General features: G+C 38.4%; 4 protein-coding genes across 7 annotated transcripts; all 4 read right to left on the bottom strand.

Annotated features, from left to right (window-relative positions):
* Positions 1-1,112: 1,112 nt before the first annotated feature.
* LOC122870154 (odorant receptor 131-2-like) lies at positions 1,113-5,249 on the bottom strand. Of its 4 annotated transcripts, none has more exons than XM_044184052.1 (4): positions 5,159-5,249; positions 4,063-4,123; positions 3,338-3,457; positions 1,113-1,961 (listed from the first exon to the last, which is right to left on the bottom strand). In XM_044184052.1, the coding sequence occupies exons 2-4, from the start codon at positions 4,108-4,110 to the stop codon at positions 1,146-1,148; spliced, it is 984 nt and encodes a 327-aa protein (XP_044039987.1). In that variant the 5' UTR covers positions 4,111-4,123; positions 5,159-5,249; the 3' UTR covers positions 1,113-1,145. The 4 variants fall into 4 exon arrangements, with proteins under 4 accessions (XP_044039987.1, XP_044039996.1, XP_044040004.1 ...); XM_044184061.1 differs by having other exon boundaries at positions 5,239-5,249; XM_044184069.1 differs by lacking the exon at positions 5,159-5,249 and adding an exon at positions 4,406-5,141.
* Positions 5,250-6,452: 1,203 nt separating this feature from the next.
* LOC122870179 (odorant receptor 131-2-like) lies at positions 6,453-11,214 on the bottom strand. Its single transcript, XM_044184123.1, has 2 exons — positions 9,171-11,214; positions 6,453-8,464 (listed from the first exon to the last, which is right to left on the bottom strand). Exons 1-2 carry the CDS (start codon positions 9,366-9,368, stop codon positions 7,706-7,708), a joined length of 957 nt encoding a protein of 318 aa, XP_044040058.1. The 5' UTR covers positions 9,369-11,214; the 3' UTR covers positions 6,453-7,705.
* A 417-nt stretch (positions 11,215-11,631) lies between these two features.
* Positions 11,632-15,388, bottom strand: LOC122870141 (odorant receptor 131-2-like). Its single transcript, XM_044183995.1, has 2 exons — positions 14,691-15,388; positions 11,632-13,980 (listed from the first exon to the last, which is right to left on the bottom strand). Exons 1-2 carry the CDS (start codon positions 14,889-14,891, stop codon positions 13,171-13,173), a joined length of 1,011 nt encoding a protein of 336 aa, XP_044039930.1. The 5' UTR covers positions 14,892-15,388; the 3' UTR covers positions 11,632-13,170.
* A 4,291-nt stretch (positions 15,389-19,679) lies between these two features.
* Positions 19,680-22,486, bottom strand: LOC122887396 (odorant receptor 131-2-like). The gene is made up of 2 exons (XM_044220582.1): positions 22,325-22,486; positions 19,680-21,608 (listed from the first exon to the last, which is right to left on the bottom strand). Exons 1-2 carry the CDS (start codon positions 22,484-22,486, stop codon positions 20,790-20,792), a joined length of 981 nt encoding a protein of 326 aa, XP_044076517.1. The 3' UTR covers positions 19,680-20,789.
* Between the last annotated feature and the right edge of the window lie 267 nt (positions 22,487-22,753).

The raw sequence follows: 22,753 nt of genomic DNA, 5'->3' as shown, positions 1-22,753 counted from the left end.
TTTTTAGGTGCATTGAGGCATGTGATTTTAATTTTTAATTTCCTCATGACATTTAGCAAATTTGAAAATTCTGATTTGTATTATAGAAGTTGAGTTTCAGTCATGAAAGAACATTTTGACATCTGAAATGTTTTCAGTTCTAATATCCAACACTGCCACGAGCTCGGCCCTGCCAGTGTTGACCAGTGAGGTCCGGGGGGGCAGATGGGTCGACAAATATATTTAAAATAGACTTGAAATCTAAAGCAACTAATCCACAATTACAAACACTACAAGAAAAGAAACATATTGGTTTAAGCATGATGTATTTACATTATTTTGTCTTTCGTCTTTCTTTCGTATGTGGCCAGTATATTTTTAGCCACTGATGAAGCGGATGGGTCTCCACGGTGAAGCAGAGGATTTCAGGGCGTCTCACCTCTAGCAAATTACATAACTAGGGCTATTAATAATCAATTGATAGTTTGTTAAATAATTGTATTGAACAAAAGTTAACCTTTAGTGATAGACATGCTGTGCAGCTGTTAGAAAAATGGTTTGTGCCACTAGGTGGTGTTCTCTTCCGTTTGACAGCAAAGTATCACAACTAGAACTAAAAGATAAATCAGCTAGGTCGATACATCGGCCGATGTTCGGTTATTGCAGATATATCGGTATTGATGTATGTGTCGGCTGATAAGTAACAAGAAATTGAAATTGATACAGAAATGCCAAACTAGGTTTGGGGTAATTTAGAAACAGTGTCACATTACGTAGTTTGTCCACCAGACAAGTTTATTTATATACTGTATACATATACTAGGAGAGTCTGTCGGCTCTCTGTCTGTTAGCCATCTATCCCGATGTTAATGCTAGTCACCAAACTGCCAGCTCACAGTGGCTCCACTCCTGTTGTCAAGAACGATTCAAGAAGTGACTACTGATAATCTAATTTCTATCATTTACAGACTCAGTTTGATAAAATTAGAGGATTTTCTCTAATGCCTCTGTTTAGGCATTATTTTTATGTCTCTGTCTAGGTATTATTATATTGTGACTATATAAATGTTATAATTATTATTTTCTGTACAATAATCTACAATAACATTAAAAATCAAAAGGTTTTCTTCATCCAAGAGTAAACACCTTTATTCAAACCCTCTCTGTTACATGTTATTTTCGTCCAGGGGGGCCACTGTCTGCAGTTTGACCTTGCACCTGTGGCTCAGAAAGTAAATCTTGAGGTACTTCCTGAACTTTTTGTCTCTGACACCGTAGATTATTGGGCTCAGGAACCGGGGCAGGATGTAGACGATCAGGTAGTTTGCAAATCTGATTTCTAGGATTTGGCCGGGGAAGATTAGATGCAGAACAACCTCCACACTGGGGGAGATGTAGGAGAGCATGCACATGGCCAGCTGGACCCCGTGGAGCAGGATGGTGTTCTTGGCTCTCTGGGCTGACATCTTCTCTGTGGAGAGGGCCCTGGCTGCACACAGGATCCTCAAGTAGGTGAAGACCAGAATCAGAAACACACAGGAGAAGTAGATGATATCAAAGGCTTGTCTTTTGTATGCCAGGATCGGGTCTTTGAACACGTTCTGGCGCAAGCAGAACACAGACTCATGAAAGAAGCTCAGGGACTCAGTTGCTAGCGTCACAAATAGATCTGTAATATCCGGAGCCACGCATATAAACCAAATCAACCCGATGACAACGTAAGTCCTTCGCACTGTGCAGATCTGGGGGTGGCGTAAAGGCTCGCAAATGGCAATGTAGCGCTCTATGGCCATGCTAGCTAAGTTGACGGGGGTGTTTCTGGTGGTGAAGACTGCCACCAGGATAAAGAAGCAGCAGAAGGACACGTTAATCTTGTAGAAGATGTAGCTGAGGACAAAAAGTGTGATTGTGACGGTCAGCTGGATGGCATCGTTGATCACCATGTGGATGAAGAGGATGTAACGAGGGTCTTCGTAAAAAATCTGGAGGAAGACAAAAGAGTGAAAATGTAGTGATACAGTTAGTTGGATACGACAACAGTTCAGGGTTTAAGAAGGAAAGAGGTAAAAAAAAAAAAGGAGAGCTGAGTCAGCGGATTGGTGTTGTTAGTGAGTCCTGGAGCAAAGAAGGGAGAAAACTGGATGAATCTATGAAGCGAGATTAACAAATGTTTGATTAAATAAACTATGACTGCAATTATTGTCTAATTATTTTCATTAAGAGTTAATCTGCCAATGATTTTCTTGATTAATCGTTTGGTCCATAAAACTTTAGAAAATTCCCATTGCTATTTCGAGTCCAAGGAGTCCGAGGTGATATCTTCAAATGACTTGTTTTGTCTGAATAACCCAAATATATTCAGACTACTATAATGTAAGATAAAGAAAAACAAGCATATCACACTTAAGAAGCCCTTTTGCTTGAAAAATGCCATAATTGATTATGAAATCAGTGGCAGATTAATAATAATAATAATAATAATAATAATGATATAAAACTTTATTTATAGAGCACTTATCAGAACAAAGTACAAAGTGCTTCACAACAAGAGAAATAAAATACCACAAGAAATAAAACACATAATATACACAAAAGCAATAAAATAAACAGCCAGTTCAGGTAAAATCAGGATCTGCTTTCAGATAAAAATGTGTTTTGAGACGAGACTTAAAAAAAGACACTGACTCAGACAGCCTGATGTCTTCAGGCAGGTTGTTCCAGAGCCTCGGGGCCCTGATGGCAAAAGCTCTGTCCCCCTTAGTTTCCATCCTGGACTCAGGAACAGACAGGAGACCCCTGCCCGAAGATCTCAGACTACGTGAAGGTTCATAAGGGATTACAAGGTCAATCCTGAAACAAACTGTACTTCTGTTGTCTTTTATCCCCGTGTTTTCATAACTCCACTTCTGTTTTAGCTTAGTGTGAATAAGCTGAGTGACTGCAGGTGTATCTACTGGGCCACCTGGCTGCAACTAATTTAATTTAAATGTTTTTTTTTTTTTTTTTTCTGTCTGTAAAGTGTCAGAAAATACTGAAAAATGCCCATCACATTTTCCCAGAGCCCGTGGTGACATCTTCAAATTGCTTTGTCCAGCCAACAGTCCCAGGATATATACATTGAAAAGAGTTACAAGGATATAAACCAGAGAAAAGCAGCAAATACTTATATTTAAGATGCAGGAACAAGCGAATGTTTGAGCTTTATAAATGACTGAAATGATTAATTGATTATCAAAATTGTTGGTTAATCTTCTGCCGATTTACTAATCGACTAATCGATTAATCGGTTCAGCACTAAGGTGTCACGTGTGTGTGTGTGTGTGTGTGTGTGTGTGTGTGTGTGTGTGTGTGTGGGTACCTGGTGTCTAAAAAAGGTTGCAACCAAGGTGCCATTGATGTAACTGAGGATGAGCCAGACCAGAACCACAATCAGGTTCTTCACAAATGCCGTGGTGAAGGTATCTCTGACGAGCATGAACTGATCCAGCAAATAGAGGGAGCCAAAGAGAAAGAAATATAAATTGCTTTCAAATACAGTGAATCGTCATTTATTTTGATTCCATCTCTGTGTTTCTATCAGCTGCCCACCGTGACCTTGTTTGAAAGTACATGAGACAGTTCAGAAAGACGTTTACTGCAGGTTCATTTTCAAGCAAACAACACTTCTATCATCTGTCTATCATCGCATTGTGAATCAGGAGATAGAACATGTACCTGACAGTAATCTGGAACAGGACAAAGGGACTTCTCTTTGAGGCTTAATATTTGGTCACGGCTATAATTTAGTCATGTTGTGAGGTCAACGCTTCATGTGAAGGGGCTGTGATTAGACATTGATTCAATGTTAGAGCCATAAAGTTTGGCAACTGCAGGGATTATTTTCACAATTTTATTTAAAAACAGTTAAGAAAATCATGGTGAAACATTTCATTTGATTAGAAGACTTTTGATAGTTGCAATGATGACCGAAATAGTGACCTAGAAATTGTTTTTCACATCAAAATCAGCGATTTCAAAAGTACAAGCCAGTCAAAAAGAGATTAATTTCAAACATGTGGTAGCAAGGCAATCGCTTCACCAGACCTGATAGGGAAGTGTCATGTTGCCTCCGGGACCCACTGATGAGCTCATATTTCACTAAGAGCTTAGAGACAGAAAGAGAGAGAGCGTTTACGATACAGGCATATGTATTAAGGAAATACCCTAAAACTGCATAATATAATCAATTTAATAAATCTATTTACAGTCAATCAAAATTCATAAATTCATTGTAATAATACAGCACTTCTATGATGCATGCACACTATTCTGACCACATATTTGAGAACTCAAAAGCATCTAAAATAACCCCTAATTTTGTGTTTTATTTTGGCCTTTTTAGTTTTTACAGAAAATCACATACTTCAGAAAATTAACATGATTTTACCTTTAAAAAAATGCTGTTATCCAGTTCTACCGCCTCATGGCTGTAAATCGGAGATTTTATTCTCAGATTGTATTTGAATCTAGACACTGAAGTTCACCTCGTGTGTTAAAATAGATCAGAACATTTCCTAAATACTTTGCTCAGGTGTTAACAAAAACCTCATTTCCGTGCAGCGTTCTGCCGTTATTGCCTTTTCACCGTCAGCCTGATCTTTTTTCTCTCCCTCACTACCTGTCTGACATGAGCAGTCAACCCCTACAGTACATGATGGTAAACATCTATTGGTTATTTCATTTGTATTAACAAAGGCTGGTGCATAAAGGCTTTCAATTTTGTACTTAATAGCACTATTTATCTGTAGCGGTATATTATTATTAAACCAATTCAACTTTTGCAAAGCTCAGTCAGCTGCTGAAACGTCTGTCTGTATTTTTCAGAACAAAACACATGCAAATTAATCACAAATGATCACAATGTGTAAAACTGAGCTTTACCTTAAATGTACTGTAAACACAACAATACAGCATTCTTAGCAGCCCCACTGTGCCTTGGGATAAACTCGGGCCGGCAACTTTACTCAAATCACTATCAGGCAAAATCATTATCATGTATTTTCCTCCAAATGTAAGAGCATCTACTAATACAAAGAGTTTCAGTTACATTTTGAAAATATAATATATCTAAATTATTCAAATCTCAATTTAAAATGTAAATATTTGGATGGAATAACTGCCAACATGCGAACAAACTCACATTGTAATATAGCTAAAGTTAAAGTTGAAAGACTTTAGTCTGGAGCTGCCTCACCACCATCTCCGTCCTGTTCCACCTACCTGAGTCCGGGTCAGACACACGGAAGGCAGACAGCTTGACAGATGAGCCTTTATAAACACTTTGAAACAGGACTTCATTGATTTTCTTGTCATCCTCCTCCTCCTCAGTGTTTATCAGAGAAGAGGAAAAACATGATGATGATGATGACGGTGAGGTCAAAGCATCGTTTTTCATCCTTTTCTTTTATTCACACTTTCACACCATTGATTTTTTGTTTCCTTACATTAGGGCGGTTTCCTCATATGTATTCAGGAATGTACGGCTGCAGCTATTATTTTCATTATTGATTAATCTGAAGATTTTTTTTAATTGATTTTAATCATTTGGTCAAAAAAAAATTTTTTTTTATCTGGAAATGATGAAAAATGTTTCCCACAGTCCAAGGTGACATCATCACATGTCTCATGCTGTGAGTATCTAAAGATATTCAGTTAACTATCACATAAGACAAAGAAATGCAGCAAATCCTCACATTTAAGAAGCTGAATATAGATAATGTTTGGCATTTTTGCTTGAAAAATTAAACAATTAATCGATTATCAAAGTAGTTGCTGATTAATTTTCTGTAGATAATAATTGTTGCAGCTATACAGGAATGTGATGCATGCAGCCGTATAAGGCTGTGACATAGATTGATCAGGTCGGTGTGCATGGTGAGCCTGATGCCTCTACTATGGATGGAAAGTTAATAATTACTTACTTAATGATAATGACAAATAAATGTAATTTCACCAACTCCCTGGAGTGCAGTGCAAGAGAACTGTGTCCTTTTGAGTGTCTTTATAAAATAATTACATTAAAGGCTGCCATTTACGATTATTTTCACCATCAATTATCTGTCAGTTAGTTTTTTTTCTTTAGACTTATCAATTCATAATTTAGCCTGTATGTCAGAACATGGTGAAAAATGCACATAAAAATTTCCCAGAGTCCAAAGTGACGTCTTCAGATTGCTTGTTTTGTCTAACCGACAGTCAAAAAACCCGAAGATATTCAGTTTACACTGATATAAAACTGAGAAAAGCAGCAAACACATCTGAGAGGCTGGAATCAGTAAGTGTTTGGCATCTTTGCTAAATGACTTTGATAAATCACTTAAATAATTCATAAATTATCTTTCAATTGATCGACTAATCGATTAATTGACTCAAATTATGTGGAGATCAAGATGTAGCTAGGCTAATGTGCATTGGACGTAACATGGAACAGGCTGTAACACGATATCAAATCATTTATTTCGCAATTTGGCAGCAAAACAGACAAAAACACAATAGAAATATTAACATGCTATTATCTTAGTTTGCAGGGATTTCGTGTTGGACAAACTGAACCTTGGACTTGATCGGGGTGCTAGACGAAAAGTCAAAATTATCACAAAGTTATTACAATGAATCTTGTGGGGAGGAGGATTGTCTACCATGGCAATCCATCCAACAGCTGTTGAGACATTTCACCAAAGTAATCAGGATTAGAGATACAGAGATACGGAATTTCAGATAAGATAATATTAATCTTACAAATGTAAAAATGTGAAGATAATAAAGGCTATATTTTTAGACCGTATCTCCTTATTGACGAGCATGTATAGGCTACAAAACCCATCAGGATAACTTTACATTCGGTTGGGCTGATTAGTGGTGAACTAAAGCCCTTGGACTCCACCGTTTAGAGAGGCTGCAGTAAACTGGTTTAAAGCCCCGCGGCATCATTCACCCTCCTGATCTCAGCCTCATGTAGCTGACTGGGAGTTGACTGCAAGTAAAACAGTCGAACACGTCACATTTGTGCAAGTTAATGTTCTGCTTGTTCAACAGGTGTTTGATAAATTGCTTGTACTGTCTTTCTGACTGTTACGCTTTGTGGCACTTATGACACCGAGCTGCTGTTGTCAACCCGAGTAAAATATAACCTAAAGTTTCATTCTCTCCTCCGTGGCCTCTGAAGTTACACTGCTGTGTGTGTGTGTGTGTGTGTGTGTGTGTGTGTGTGTGTGTGTGTGTGTGTGTGTGTGTGCTCAAGACGATACAAACAGGCTCTGCATTATCACACGTAATTATCAGCAGAAATTCATATTTCAGCCCCATCACAATGTCAATCCTTTACTTTGTCTTCTAGGGGAGTGCATACAAATTTAAAGTTGTTGTTTTGTTTTGTTTACATATGAGCCATGCTTGTGTATTAAGTCTTTTTTATTCATAGTGTTTTATTTATTAACTGATTTGAAGCTTTTGATTAAGTAATTGCATACCTTGTCATAAAATTGCAGTGAATCAACCTCTGCTTACCATAGTTGCTGTCCTGATGGTTTTACAGCATACAAAATATTTTATACAAAATGTATCTTAGATTTTTTTGGACTAATATCAGTGACCATTTTTGAGAAGAAACCTGAAAAATGAGAAAATATTCACTTAAAATTTGAGCTATAGTATTTATTGGAATTTATTTGTAGTAATATTAGTAACCTTATATTTTACAAAGCAGGTGCCTTCTCACATATGTCCTGAAGGTCTGGTCTCGCAGTCCGTAGACAATGGGACTAATAAACCGCGGCAGGATCTGGACAGTGATATAGGAGGCAAAGTGTATGGCCAGGACCTGTTTGGGCAATAAGTAGAGCAGACCTTGTTCAAAAAGGTGGCTCACATAAGTAAGCATACATAACAGCAACTGAAAACCATGCAGGAGAATAGTGTTTCTGGCTTTTTTAATGTCTACCGTTGCTTTCTTGGCACTAAACAGAATCCTGAAGTAAGTGTAGAGGAGTGTGAGCCAAACCAGGACAAGACAGACAATGTGTGAAGCATCCCTCTTCCTCAGGCCGTAAGGGCTCCTGAACACGTAATCTCTGGCACATAAAACTTTAGAGTAAAAAAACTGCAGCGGCTCCATGGCCAGGAGGATGAAGACATCTGGTAGGATAGAGAATGTGCTCGCAACCCAGATCAAACCAATCAGGATAAAGGTTTTCTTGACGGTACAGATCTGTCCATGACGGAGGGGGAAGCAGATGGCGATGTAGCACTCGACTGCCATGCCAGCCAAGTTTAGTGGGGTGTTGAGGGTGGTGAGGATGGTAATGATCAGCAGGATGAGGCAGAAGGGTACACTGATTGTGTGAAGGGTGTAGCTGATGATGTGGAGAAGAGTTGTCAGGACCAGCTGCGTCATGTCATTTATCACCAGGTGGATGAACAGAATGTAACGAGGGTTTGAATTGAAGATCTTGAGGATATAATTAGTTTTGATACAGTAGTATTAGTATTGTAGATGGTAAATGGACTGTACTTTGTCAAACTTGTATTTTGCTACTTTTATGTTCTTTTAAAGCTGTTTTTTGTTTCAGCAAAGCAACAAGTCACAATAACTTCAAAATATTTGAATTACTAGCTAATGATTATAGCATATTTACCAATAAATGAATGCTACCTTGCCTTTCAGAGGTGGATGTTTTCTGTAAATAACAGCAAGGGAAATTTGGTAATGTCTAGCCTATATGATAAGTATTTAAAGACATGGTTATAATGAATATGACTGAATGATAAATAAAAATAGAGAACATATAAACATTTGAAGCAGGGACCCAAATCAGATTAATAATATCTAATATTTCCTTGATTATGCTAATCTTTAACTTCAGGTTAATTCTTTTACAACCTGATATTATCCCAGATATTTAAATAGGGCAAGGCGCATCATTTACTCCTGTCTAGCTTATCTAATTTATTTAAAAATAAAAAACTCATTTGTTAAAGCTGTGAAACAATGTACAGCACATGAATTTCAATTTTCAAAATGTAACACCTGTTTGCCCAAAGCTGAGTGGGAAAGAAGAGGATTTGAAGAGAAAGGCAGAGAGATTTAGCATTTTGAATTCCCAATTCCCATTTTCTACTTGCACATAATATACTGTCAAAGGCAAATTTCACACCTGGTGCTTTCTGAAAGTGTGGACCAGAGTACCATTGATGTAGTTAATGGAGATGCAGAGGGCTGTGACAATCACATTCTTGGTCACAGCTGTGGCGAAGGTGTCCCGATCATTCCTGGTTACAGCTGAAGTGCCGTTGACAGATGAAAAGTTCATTTCTAAAATGGCTAAATCCTGTCTGAAATAAGCATAGATCATCTTCTGGATTATAGAGTGCCCTCCAAAGTGTCAAGTTTAAAAAGAATTCATGACAATAAAAGATAAAAATAAAATAAGGAAAACTCATAAATCAATCTTTGTGGAGTATGTTCAGGCTACGTCGCAAACTGTTCAAGTTCTTCTGAAAGTTTAGAAGCTATTTCAGAGCACATGGTACAGCTGGACTCAGTGTTTGCTTTGTCTGAGATAATAGCTGAGCACAATCCCCTTAGAGGAACCACTACCAACCGCTGTATTGTGTCGCATATTACTGAATATAACAGAAAATTTATCCTAGTAGTTTTTTAGGTTTAGGTTGTTTTCTTAGTTTTTAGTTTCTTTGGGTCTTTGGTTAGTCTTAGGTGTTTTGTAGGTTGTAAATGTTACTGTATAATACATGCACTCTTTCAACATTCAACATGTTAGCATTTATAATATATTTTTACTATCTGCTTAGTGTCTGGGCCCCTATTCTCAAGCTTCAGATAGCTTATCAGCATGTCCCTTTTCACATATCCCCATAATGTCTTATATTAGGGCTGCAGCGATCGATTATTTTACTAATCGAGTATTCTACCGATTATTCCATCAATTAATCGAGTAATCGGATAAGAAACACTTTTGCTAAAGAGCAATAGTAAATATGCAAAAGAGAAAATAAGACAGGTCTCTTAAAATGAACAACTAATTGGTTTCCTTTTTAGAAAAATCTACATTTTATTGCTTCATTATCTGTCAAAACAAAACCCATTTAGTGTATTTAAGTGTAATTTGCACCCAGAGTGACAGAAGCAGCAATATTTGTCAATAATAAATCTAAATCGCAGAAAAAAAATGATACATAAAACATATTACATACAGAAATATAACATAATGATATACACAACACAGTAATTTGCAATCCATACAGTATCAGTCCAATGCAATAAAAGCAGTACGCAAGACAAGACTGTACCTACCCAGCAGAACGTCTCATAGACCAGTCTGCTGTGGGTGTTGATGCAACACTGATCTTATATATGTTGATGGAAGATATGTTTGGATAGGATTATGCTGGCTCATATTGTGTGTGTGTGTGTGTGTGTGTGTGTGTGTGTGTGTGTGTGTGTGTGTGTTCATGTTGGGATGTGTGCGTTTCAAAGGAATACTTTCACATTTTAGGAAATACGTCATTTGGTTTCTTGTACAGAGACGTATGCTAAAACCTGTGCTCACTTACCACATCTGGCAACCTGTGCTATAACTGGAGTGTTGGACGGATGAATAAAAAAATTAATTGTCTTTTTTAAATTTTTTGGTTGAGTACGGATTAAACAAACTAGACACGAGGTGTTAATTACTGTTGGGCCTCGACCAGCCTCACCACGTGTGAGGGACAAAAGACAGGCCTACCTGGAAAGGCCAAAGCCTTCACGAAGAAACTTGACTGAGAAACAAAGAACAGACAGTAGAAAGGCTCCAAGCCGACACAGCTGTTAATTCACACCTAGATGTAATATTGAGACGAAATCTTGCTTGAAGCCAACGCGAGATCTCAGTTGAATCCAAACACTGGATTCCCATTGGACGGGATGCGCAACACTAGTTGTACAGAACAGATATCTTTTCAGGTACTTCCTGAATGTCTTGTCTCATAGCCCATAAAGAACTGGACTGATGAGTCGAGGCAGAACCTGAACAAATATCGCGACAGTGAATTGCCAGTACCCTTTTTGGGAACAACTATGTCATACCGTCTATCATAAGATGAAAAGCATACACAGCAGCAGCTGGATGCCGTGGAGGAGGACAGTGCTCCTTGCTTTCTTGGCATCTGCAGCAGCTGCCTGTGCAGCGAAGAGGATCCTAAAGAATGTTGATATGATGATATGATATGATATGGGATGGGATGGAGTTCCATTTTATTGTGGCTTTAATGGAAAAAGCCGACAGCAAAATTTGTAGATCTTGAGGGGATGACACAGTCACCCCTAGTCGAGGTCCTTGTAATTCTGCGTTTGTTCTCAGAGCAGAGCTTCACTGAAGTGTAAAAACTGCAATAGGCCTTTTTCACAGAAGACATTTTGACATGCTGCAGTTGGAAAAGCACAGGTGTAAATAATAAAATTAATGATGGTTGAATTCCATTTAGCTGCTTTAGTTTCAGGGTCCTGGCACTGTTCATGCTGGCTCACTACCATGGCTTACTGGGACACTTCAACAGAGCGAAGCAATTTACATTTTGATAGCAATGAGGAGGAGGAAAGTTCAAACCACGTTAAGAAACTTTTATAACATTATTGTTATTTTAATTCTAGAGTCGAGAACTTGAAGTCTGAGAATCAACTGTACAAATCAATATATTGTCTCTTTATACACAGAATAATACAGAAATAATATGTACTCACTTTGGCAATTCATAGTTTTCAGTCACGTGACTGAGGGCAAAACATCATACCAGCATGGCGGCAGTGGACACAGTGGACACACTCCACAGAACGGCAGCACAGACCTGTCAATTTTCCATCTCTTTCAAACCAGGAATATTTAGATCACAAGAAAAACAAATATATGTTAACAAACTGCACGTTTTGGGCACTTGCGATCCATATACAGAACCCGCCGCGGTATTTTAATCACTAAAAATGGCGGAGTCCCTGCCAGAGCTCCACTGGCGATGTTTACATGTATCTTGTGGAGAATCCATCCCCTTACACTGCCGCCAACGTTAATATTATAAAGAGTGCGGTCTAGACCTGCTCCATAGGAAAAGTGCAATGAGATACTTCTGTTATGAATTGGTGCTATATAAATAAAATTTAATTGAAAAAAGCTAACTGCGTATTTGGTTGCGTTGGTTCACAAAAACGAACCATGTCAGAACGATTACGTAAAAATACAATCACTAAAATACTTAAAGGTAAACCCTTTGATGAAATGTTCGCTGCAAAGACGTGTGTAACGTTACTTTGGTGGTTGCCATTCTTTGCCTTCCCCAGGGACGGAGGCACTTCTAATAGCAGAAATCCACAATCTCCTCCTCTCTGGGTTTTTTTTTTCTCGGACTGGATTCTGTAGAAGCACAACCCAGACTTGTCTTCTTGTCGGTTAGTGCATCCGATCAAACAGCTATCCAGCATTTTGGCTAAACAAACCAGATTCGAATGCTGGCGGGCAGCAGAAGAAAACCCTCCCTATTACCCTATAACCCTATTTTGCCCTCCAAGTGGGCGTTCCTATAATTTGGGAAGGAAACTAATTACACAGATTGCACTATGTGTGCACTATGCCTCATAAATTTTATTTACAAGCTGAACATTTTAGATAAAATTACAATAAAATTACATTACTATACATTGATTTGGCTGATGCTTCTGTACAGTGACTTACTGTCAGACTTGGGACTTCTTCATTTGCACCTGCCCTTCAGGTAACAATAAAGAGTTTCCCCTCTGCGATCAATAAAGTATTTCTGATTTCTGAATACAACAATAGTGATGCACAATCATTTTAATATGTCTGCACCAAAAAACATTCAACCGAACTGTACACAGATGACTTTGGTGAGCCCCTGACTTTTCCAACATGATCTATTGGAGTTGGTAAAGAGTTAAGGCGCCGGAAATTTTTAAGGCAATGAATTTGCAAACTGCAATGCTTGTGGTGCTTAATATAGTAGGAGGGCATAATCTAAATTCATCAAACTCCAGCAAAGCACAGTGTTGTGTACTCAATTTGTACTAGTGTACTTTCATACTGAAATGTCATAACCTCTTTGTCCTCAGTGGCATTCACAAATGGAAATACTAAAAGATTTATCAATCTAAATAGTTTGTTTCGCTTCAGTCCATGGTTTGACGCTTACTCTCACTGTACACAGCAGATACTTTTTCAAATGCTTTCTAAATGTCTTGTCTCGTAGCCCGTACACAATAGGACTGACAAACCTGGGAAGGATCTGGATGACGATATAGCTAACAAAGATTAAATGTTTAGGAAACCAGTACACCAGAGCCCTTTCTAAGATATGGGCTATATATGTTAGCATACACAACAGTAGCTGAAAACCATGGAGCAGGATTGTATTCCTGGCCTTCTTTGCATGTCCATCAGCTGATTTAGCTGCTTTAGCTTTTATAGCAGCAAAGAAGATCTTGAAGTAAGTGTAGAAGAGTGTGAGCCAAACACCAATTAGGTAAATTATGTAGGAAACATCCCTCTTTTTCAGGTGTATAGGGTGTCGGAACAGGTTATTCAAGTCACAAAAAATTGTGGAATAATAAAACTCTACAGGCTCTGTTGCCAGAATAATAAACACATCTGGCAGGGTTGAGACCACACTCATGGCCCAAATCCATCCAATCAGAATATATGTTCTTTTGATTGTACACAAGTCAGTGTGTCGCAGTGGTAAACAAATAGCAATGTAGCACTCCACTGCCATGACAGCTAAATTTAATGGAGTGTTGAGGGTGGTGAAGACAGCACAGGTAATAATGAGGCAACAAAGGGAAACATTAATTTTGTAGAAAATATAACTGAAGACAAACAGGCAGATTGCTGTAGTAAGCTGGATCATATCGTTCACCACCAGGTGGATGAATAGGATGTAACGGGGAGTCACATAAAATATCTGAAGGAGAGGAGAGGAAAAGAAAGGAAGCAGTGAGTTAAAACATCTCATCATTCTTTATTACTTTAATTCATCCATTTCTGTTTTCTACTTGATTGATTGATTGATTGATTTGTTTATTTGAGTGTCCTGCACCATATGATGTCCAGACCATATTGGTTTAGAAGACAGCAATGACAAACAGGATGGCCACATGACAAATCATAATAAACAGTTCCACAAACTCAAAAAGGACATTTCAAAACATTCAGTTTCCTCGACAGAAATGTCCTATTAGTTGCCATGTCTATAAATCTTTTTAAGACTAAAATATCCTAATTAATTAAAGAGCCAGCTAAACATATCACCTTCAGACAACCAAAACAAATTAGGATTCTTCAGCAGAATCAAATAGGTGACTCCTCAGATCCCAGTACATGGGGCAATGGAACACAAAATTAAATTCATCCTGAACAACATCAAGACCACAAACGCTGCTCTTCAGGAATACCTTTTATATCTGTCTGCCTCAGTTGCCAGCGGTGGGATACCTGCTCTTAACTGACCACATAAGGACCTCTGCCCTCTCGATAAATGAAATTGTAGTACCCAGTTGTCGTAGTCTTCCACTAATAATAATAACTGATAATTGAATAATAATAATGATCTTGATAATATCAACAGTAATGATTGTGATAGTAATAATGAAAACAATGATAAAGCATTCTGACCTGGTGTTTTCTGAATGTGTGAATCAGGGTGCCATTGATATAGTTGATGATAAGACCAAGAGCCAGAATAATCACATTTTTGGCCACAGCTGTGCTGAAAGAGTCTCGATAACTCGGACCACTCAACACGTTAAAGCCATAAGATGAGGAATTCATGGAGTTGATTTGAGGATCCCGCAAGCCTCTGTTGAAGAGGAACATTTAAAAATATTTTGGATAGATTTTATTGTCCCCCAAGAGAAAATTTGTTAACAAAGAGTGTGCGTTATGTGTGCCTCCAGAACATAAATAAGTTTACATACAACATAAGTACATTTATACAGAATACATAGTGTGTAATTTGTTTAATTTTAAAGTTATGTTTAGATTCATACCGCAAATTTAAACTTTGAATGCGTGAAATATTCTTATTTTCATATTTTTCCCAAGTGCAGGAATACCCTGGTCAAAGACTCAAGGAATTATGCACAGAAAATAAAGTCAATCTACAACCAATCAACTTATCTTTCCTTTACATTTCCTTGTTTATCAGCTAGTTGTTGAACTGTATTGAGAGATGCTCAATTTCAGAGTTAAAAAAGTTATCATTGTTACAGTGTTGAGCATTATATGCACATATAGTTCAACATGATTGCAATACTGTAACATAATAAAATACTGCACTAATACAGTGTGATAGCATCAAAGTCTTTCCTACCTCAAACAGTACACTTCAGTCTCCACATTCACCTGTCATGCAATGAGTCTAAAATCAGTAATGACCTTTATATTTAACAGGATGTTGCATGAGCCCTGCAGAATGTCATAGATGATGTCATCGTGATATCCAGCTGTATGAGTAAGGAGGCCCGAAACTGAATGTCTGCTCACTAATTCATGTGTGTAGACACAACATCTGCCTGATAACTTTATTCAAATCTAAATATTTTAAAATATGTGCCAGTGGTTGAGCAATAAAGTTACGTTAGAACAGAAACAGATGTCGCTGCTTTGTTCAGACGCCGTTGTGGCTGCTCAGAGAAAACTGCATTCCTTTTTATTTAGTGTGGTTCTCTTTGCTACTATCCCCACCATTTTTTTTACCAGGTATTACATACAGTATATACAGACAAGGTGTAAAGCTCTCTCTTGCTCCAGCTGGCTTAATTTGACAATCTCATGTCACTTCAACCTTAGATCTCATCGCTCCTCTGAAAAATAGACCAAACTCAAAGACTAGAAAACAGCCATGGTTAAATGACAGTATTCGAAGCTGTAAAAAGAAATGCAGACGAGCAGAACGCAGATGGAAGAAATCAGGTCTCCAGGTCCACTTTGTGGCCATGAAAGAGTTATTATGCCTTTATAATAGGATGGTGAAGGATGCAAGAACATGTCATTTCTCTGCACTTATTTCTGCCCATCTGCACAACCCCAGATTCCTGTTTAAGACTGTGGATCAGTTAGTTAACCCAGCCTCTCCTTGCGCCCCTGCTGATTGTGACGCTGATTGTGAAAAGTTTCTTTTGCACTTTGCTGGAAAGGTGGAGTTAATAAGATCTGATATCACCCCCAACCCTGCCTTTTTAGATGTGGATCACCCGCTCAGGGATTCTTTGAGCAATTTTTCTGCTGTTACTCTGCCTGAACTCGCAGACATCATGTCTCTTATGAGAGTGTCCTCCAGCCCTCTGGACAAAATCCCAACTAAGTTTTTATTGGAAGTTATGGATTGTATTGCGCCCCTTTTGCTAATTATTTTTAACAGCTCGCTGTCTACTGGCTGCGTCCCTGATTCTTTTAAACAGCTTGTGTCGAGCCAGTTCTAAAAAAACCTGGGCTTGATCCCACCCTCCTGGATAACTATCGCCCAATCTCCAAATTGCCTTTTATTTCGAAGATTCTCGAAAAACTTGTATCTAAGCAGCTTCTTGCTGCTGTGGAAAACAATAATACCTTTGAAAAGTTCCAGTCTGGCTTTCGTCAACACCACAGCACTGAGACAGCCTTTCTCAAAGTCACCAATGAGCTTTTAATGAATGCAGACGCAGGCATGTGTTCAATTCTTGTGCTGTTGGACTTAAGTGCTGCCTTTGATACAATTGATCATGGCATTCTTTTAGATAGACTGAGGCACTGGGTGGGCATATCTGGCACTGCACTAGACTGGTTCTCATCTTATCTGTCCAATAGGAAATTCTGTGTCAGCATTAATAACTTCATGTCATCCTTTTCCCATATCAAGGTTCAATTCTGGGACCAATATTGTTCTCCTTTTACATGCTTCCCTTGGGTGATGTCATCCGCAGACATGGTATTTCTTTTTGTTGTTATGCGGATGACACACAGTTGTACCTCCCTGTCAAGCCCACTGACCTTAGTACGCTGAGTTCTCTGCAGGACTGCCTGTCTGACATAAAAAATTGGATGTCGATAAATTTTCTTCAGCTCAATTCAAATAAAACTGAAATCCTTGTTATTGACCTGCTCAACAGCAGTGGAAAGCATGTTTTCATTTCGGGTCCAATTCCTACACTGGCTTGTGGAATTGGCCGTTTTAGCAGGATCCTCAGCCTTCATACCTGGCTCCAGTCTACCTGCAGTACCCATGACGTTGGTTTTATTCACAATTTCAACTTATTCTGGGATCGTTCTTCCTTGTTTGCACGAGATGGTCTTCACCCAAACAAGTCAGGTAGTCGCATGCTGGCAGCTAACCTGCAGCACGCTGTGCTGTCCTCCTCACGTAGTTGACTATTTACATGACCTGTTTCCCCTCGCTCTTCTTCTTTCTCTTCTCTGCCCACCATAAACAGCCACGTACTCTCTGCTGTCACTACCTCCCCCTTGTGGACTGATCATAGTACTGCTATTTGGAGCCCGGATCCCTCTAGTGCTACTTTTAAAATTCCTATGGTAATTTCGCAGAGGTCATATTTGCTATTATTTATCGGCCCCTAAACCAGCTGGCTCCTTCTTGTTGGAGCTCCTGAGTTTTTATACAGTCTTGTTTTAAATTATGATAGAATTGTTCGTTGTGGTGATTTTAATATTCATGTTGATGACTCTTCTAATGCTCTTGCTGCTGATTTTTTAAATATCACTAACTCTTTTAACTTTCAACAACATGCGTCTGGCCAAACTCATTCCCGTGGCCACACCTCAGACCTAGCCTTTAGTCTGGGTCTGAGAATACCATCTGTGGAAATCAGGGACATGTTTGTATCCGATCACCTATGCATTGTTTTGAACTGTGAATTAGAGGCTGCTAGTACTGAATTATCCCGCTCTTTTGGTTAATTATTTTAATTACCTGTACCTTAGATCTCATAGGTCCTCTGAAAAATAGACCAAACCCAAAGACTAGAAAACAGCCATGGTTAAATGACAGTATTCAAAGCTGTAAAAGGAAATGCAGAAGAATAGAAGAGCAGATGGAAGAAATCAGGTCTCCAGGTCCACTTTGTGGCTATGAAAGAGTTATTACTCCTTTATAATAGGACAGTGAAGGATGCAAGAACATGTCATTTCTCTGCACTTATTTCTGCCCATCTGCACAACCCCAGATTCCTGTTTAAGACTGTGGATCAGTTAGTTAACCCAGCCTCTCCTTGTGCCCCTGCTGATTGTGATGCTGATTGTGAAAAGTTTCTTTTGCACTTTGCTGGACAGGTGGAGTTAATAAGATCTGGTATTCCCGCCAACCATGCCTTTTTAGATGTGGATCACCCACTCAGGGATTCTTTGAGCAATTTTTCTGCTGTTACCTGAACTCGCAGACATCATGTCTCTTATGAGAGTATCCTCCAGCCCTCTGGACAAAATCCCAACTAAGTTCTTATTGGAAGTTATGGATTGTATTGCGCCCCTTTGCTAATTATTTTTAACAGTTCGCTGTCTACTGGCTGCGTCCCAGACTACTTTAATACTGCTTGTGTCCAGCCTGTCCTAAAAAAACCTGGGCTTGATCCCACCCTCCTGGATAACTATCGCCCAATCTCCAAACTGCCTTTTATTTCAAAGATTCTCGAAAAACTTGTATCTAAGCAGCTTCTTGCTGCTGTGGAAAACAATAATACCTTTGAAGTTTTGGCACTAATGACCTTTTAATGAATGCAGACGCAGGCATGTGTTCAATTCTTGTGCTGCTGGACTTAAATGCTGCCTTTGACACAATTGATAATCATCATCTTTTAGATAGACTGAGGCACTGGGTGGGCATATCTGGCACTGGTAATTTGTGGTCAGTTTTACTGTTGACACAATCATGATGGGCCGGATCAGCTACAGTGATGCGACGGCCTACCTGGAAGAGGTGAGGGAGCTTTCGCTCTGGTGCAAGGCCAACAACCTCTTAGTGAATGTCAGCAAAACCAGGGAGCTTGTTGTCGATTATGGGAGGAAGCAGCAATCAGCTTGTCCCGACATAGGTTGTTTTGCTTGTGACCTCGTTTTCCCAATGGCCACATTTATGGGGAATACACCAGGTTGAAATATATCAGAATTTTCCTTCAAGAAATTCAGAGTCTCTGGTGATTCAGACCTTCCACTCTGCTTTCTATGCTGTGGAAAGCATACCTATAGCAGGCGTCACCTGCTCTGCTCAGAACTGTATAGCCCTAGAGTTGTGCGCTTCAGAAAGTGTGCAGTTGAAATATCAGCTGGTATGTAAGCACTTACTGCAGTTAAAAGGCAGTTAAGGTGTAAGATCTCAAAGGAGTTGAACTGTCAGTTGAAAAAATCGATTTACACGTGTCAGTTGACATGTAACTGAAAACAGCTGAAGTGTCGGTGAAAGTGTAAGTGATGAAAGCACTCGTGTAAGTTAAAGAGATACTTGAATGGCTCTCCTTTTCCTTTGAGGACAAAAACAGTCAGTCCTATCTTAAAATGTGATATATGAGAGAGAGAGGAGTTTGTCAACATTTTGATGCATACATTTTGTATGAAAAGTAGAAATTGTGGTACTAAAAATTTGAAACGTTATTACTCCCAACATGTTCAAGTTTCAGTGAAGATTCAAGAAGATAGGTTCAGGATGTTGGAGCAAACAACATCAATAATAATAAGAGTATACGAATGAAGTTGTGTGTCTTGCTTTTACCGTTTAGGCATGTAAAGCTTATTTTAAGTGCTTGGAAAATGTTTCATGTAATAATCCAAACCGAAGACGTTGCTGAAATGAGGTTTTATAAACTCACCAAATGGAAAACAGATGAAACATAAAATCACTCTGTTTTAATTAAACAATACATATCTGTTTATTTCAAACATAATTTCAATTAATACACAGTAACTAAAACAGATATATGTCTTTGACATTGTGACAATACAATATTCTTACAACAATTTCATTGCAATGAAAACACAGTGGCCAGGAATTGGACAATGAGTGTAATAACAGTTTTTCCTCTATATTCTTCTTTAATCCTTAATGGGAGACATACTGGTTATAAATAATTGCCGTTTATTCTTAAATGTTGTTAATGAAATTAGCTGTTGTCCTGTTAAAGTGCTCTTTTCAAGACGGTGTCTGTAGCCAAAGATCATTCATGCTAGCTGCATGGCTCAAATGATGGAAATGTGGGCCGGTCTGTCGGCTGGTCCAAAATGTTTTCCTCAGACTAAAATATCTCTACACCTATATGATGGATTGCCTTGAAATTTTGTACACATTCATGATCCCCAGAGGATGAATCCTACTGCTTTTGGTGATCCCCTGACTTTTCCTGTAGTGCCACATTGAGGTTCACTGTATTTTTTTGTGAAATGTCTCAACAACTGTTGGATGGATTCATATAATTTGGTACATATATCCCTTATGCCCAGAGGATAAAACCTGATGACTTTGGTGAGCCCCAGACTTTTCCAACATGATCTATTGGAGTTGGTAAAGAGTTAAGGTGCTTTCAGACAGCCGGAAATTTTTAAGGCAATGAATTTGCAAACTGCAATGCTTGTGGTGCTTAATATAGTAGGAGGGCATAATCTAAATTCATCAAACTCCAGCAAAGCACAGTGTTGTGTACTCAATTTGTACTAGTGTACTTTCATACTGAAATGTCATAACCTTTGTCCTCAGTGGCATTCACAAATGGAAATACTAAAAGATTTTTCAATCTAACTAGTTTGTTTCGCTTCAGTCCATGGTTTGACGCTTACTCTCACTGTACACAGCAGATACTTTTTCAAATGCTGTCTAAATGTCTTGTCTCGTAGCCCGTACACAATAGGACTGACAAACCTGGGAAGGATCTGGATGATGATATAGCTAACAAAGATTAAATGTACATAATGTTTAGGAAACCAGTACACCAGAGCCCTTTCTAAGATATGGGCTACATATGTTAGCATACACAACAGCAGCTGAAAACCATGGAGCAGGATTGTATTCCTGGCCTTCTTTGCATGTCCATCAGCTGATTTAGCTGCTTTAGCTTTTATAGCAGCAAAGAAGATCTTGAAGTAAGTGTAGAAGAGTGTGAGCCAAACACCAATTAGGTAAATTATGTAGGAAACATCCCTCTTTTTCAGGTGTATAGGGTGTCGGAACAGGTTATTCAATTCACAAAAAATTGTGGAATAATAAAACTCTACAGGCTCTGTTGCCAGAATAATAAACACATCTGGCAGGGTTGAGACCACACTCATGGCCCAAATCCATCCAATCAGAATATATGTTCTTTTGATTGTACACAAGTCAGTGTGTCGCAGTGGTAAACAAATAGCAATGTAGCACTCCACTGCCATGACAGCTAAATTTAATGGAGTGTTGAGGGTGGTGAAGACAGCACAGGTAATAATGAGGAAACAAAGGGAAACATTAATTTTGTAGAAAATATAACTGAAGACAAACAGGCAGATTGTTGTAGTAAGCTGGATCATATCGTTCACCACCAGGTGGATGAATAGGATGTAACGGGGATTCACATAAAATATCTGAAGGAGAGGAGAGGAAAAGAAAGGAAGCAGTCAGTTAAAACATCTCATCATTCTTTATTACTTTAATTCATCCATTTCTGTTTTCTACTTGATTGATTGATTGATTGATTGATTTGTTTATCTGAGTGTCCTGCACCATATGATGCCCAGACCATACTGGCTTAGAAGACAGCAATGACAAACAGGATGGCCACATGACAAATCATAATAAACAGTTCCACAAACTCAAAAAGGACATTTCAAAACATTCAGTTTCCTCGACAGAAATGTCCTATTAGTTGCCATCTCTATAAATCTTGCGAAGACTAAAATATCCTAATTAATTAAAGAGCCAGCTGAACATATCACCTTCAGACAACCAAAACAAATTAGGATTCTTCAGCAGACTTTTTTCAAATAGGTAACTCAAATAACAGTACATAGGGCAATGGAACACAAAATTAAATTCATCCTGAACAACATCAAGATCACAAACACTGCTCTTCAGGAATACCTTTTATATCTGTCTGCCTCAGTTGCCAGCGGTGGGATACCTGCTCTTAACTGACCACATAAGGACCTCTGCCCTCTCGATAAATGAAATTGTAGTACCCAGTTGTCGTAGTCTTCCACTAATAATAATAACTGATAATTGAATAATAATAATGATCTTGATAATATCAACAGTAATGATTGTGATAGTAATAATGAAAACAATGATAAAGCATTCTGACCTGGTGTTTTCTGAAGGTGTGAATCAGGGTGCCATTGATATAGTTGATGATAAGACCAAGAGCCAGAATAATCACATTTTTGGCCACAGCTGTGCTGAAAGAGTCTCGATAACTCGGACCACTCGACACGTTAAAGCCATAAGATGAGGAATTCATGGACATGATTTGAGGATCCTGCAAGCCTCTGTTGAAGAGGAACATTTAAAAATATTTTGGATAGATTTTATTGTCCCCCAAGAGAAAATGTGTTAACACAGCGTGTGCGTTATGTGTGCCTCCAGAACATAGATAGGTTTACATACAACATAAGTACATTTATACAGACTACATAGTGTGTAATAAGTTGAATTTTAAAGTTATGTTTAGATTCATACCGCAAATTTAAACTTTGAATGTGTGAAATATTCTTATTTTCATATTTTTCCCAAG

Source organism: Siniperca chuatsi, linkage group LG2 (genome assembly GCF_020085105.1).
Source record: "Siniperca chuatsi isolate FFG_IHB_CAS linkage group LG2, ASM2008510v1, whole genome shotgun sequence".
NCBI lineage: Eukaryota > Metazoa > Chordata > Actinopteri > Centrarchiformes > Sinipercidae > Siniperca > Siniperca chuatsi.
The sequence above is the reverse complement of the archived record's forward strand: the minus strand, read 5'-3'. Positions and strand labels throughout refer to the sequence as shown.

Bases quoted from the DNA above. Each gene is read 5' to 3' on its own strand.
- LOC122887396 (XM_044220582.1), bottom strand. From the start codon at position 22,486: ATGTCCATGAATTCCTCATCTTATGGCTTTAACGTGTCGAGTGGTCCG. The intron at 21,609-22,324 runs GTCAGAATGCTT...CCTCTCCTTCAG, and splicing joins ACACCTTCAGAAAACACCAG to ATATTTTATGTGAATCCCCG.
- LOC122870154 (XM_044184052.1), bottom strand. From the start codon at position 4,110: ATGAGCTCATCAGTGGGTCCCGGAGGCAACATGACACTTCCCTATCAG. The intron at 3,458-4,062 runs GTCTGGTGAAGC...TTGCTGGATCAG, and splicing joins ACATGACACTTCCCTATCAG to TTCATGCTCGTCAGAGATAC. The intron at 1,962-3,337 runs GTACCCACACAC...GTCTTCCTCCAG, and splicing joins CAACCTTTTTTAGACACCAG to ATTTTTTACGAAGACCCTCG.
- LOC122870179 (XM_044184123.1), bottom strand. From the start codon at position 9,368: ATGATCTATGCTTATTTCAGACAGGATTTAGCCATTTTAGAAATGAAC. The intron at 8,465-9,170 runs GTGTGAAATTTG...TATATCCTCAAG, and splicing joins ACACTTTCAGAAAGCACCAG to ATCTTCAATTCAAACCCTCG.
- LOC122870141 (XM_044183995.1), bottom strand. From the start codon at position 14,891: ATGTTCCTCTTCAACAGAGGCTTGCGGGATCCTCAAATCAACTCCATG. The intron at 13,981-14,690 runs GTCAGAATGCTT...CCTCTCCTTCAG, and splicing joins ACACATTCAGAAAACACCAG to ATATTTTATGTGACTCCCCG.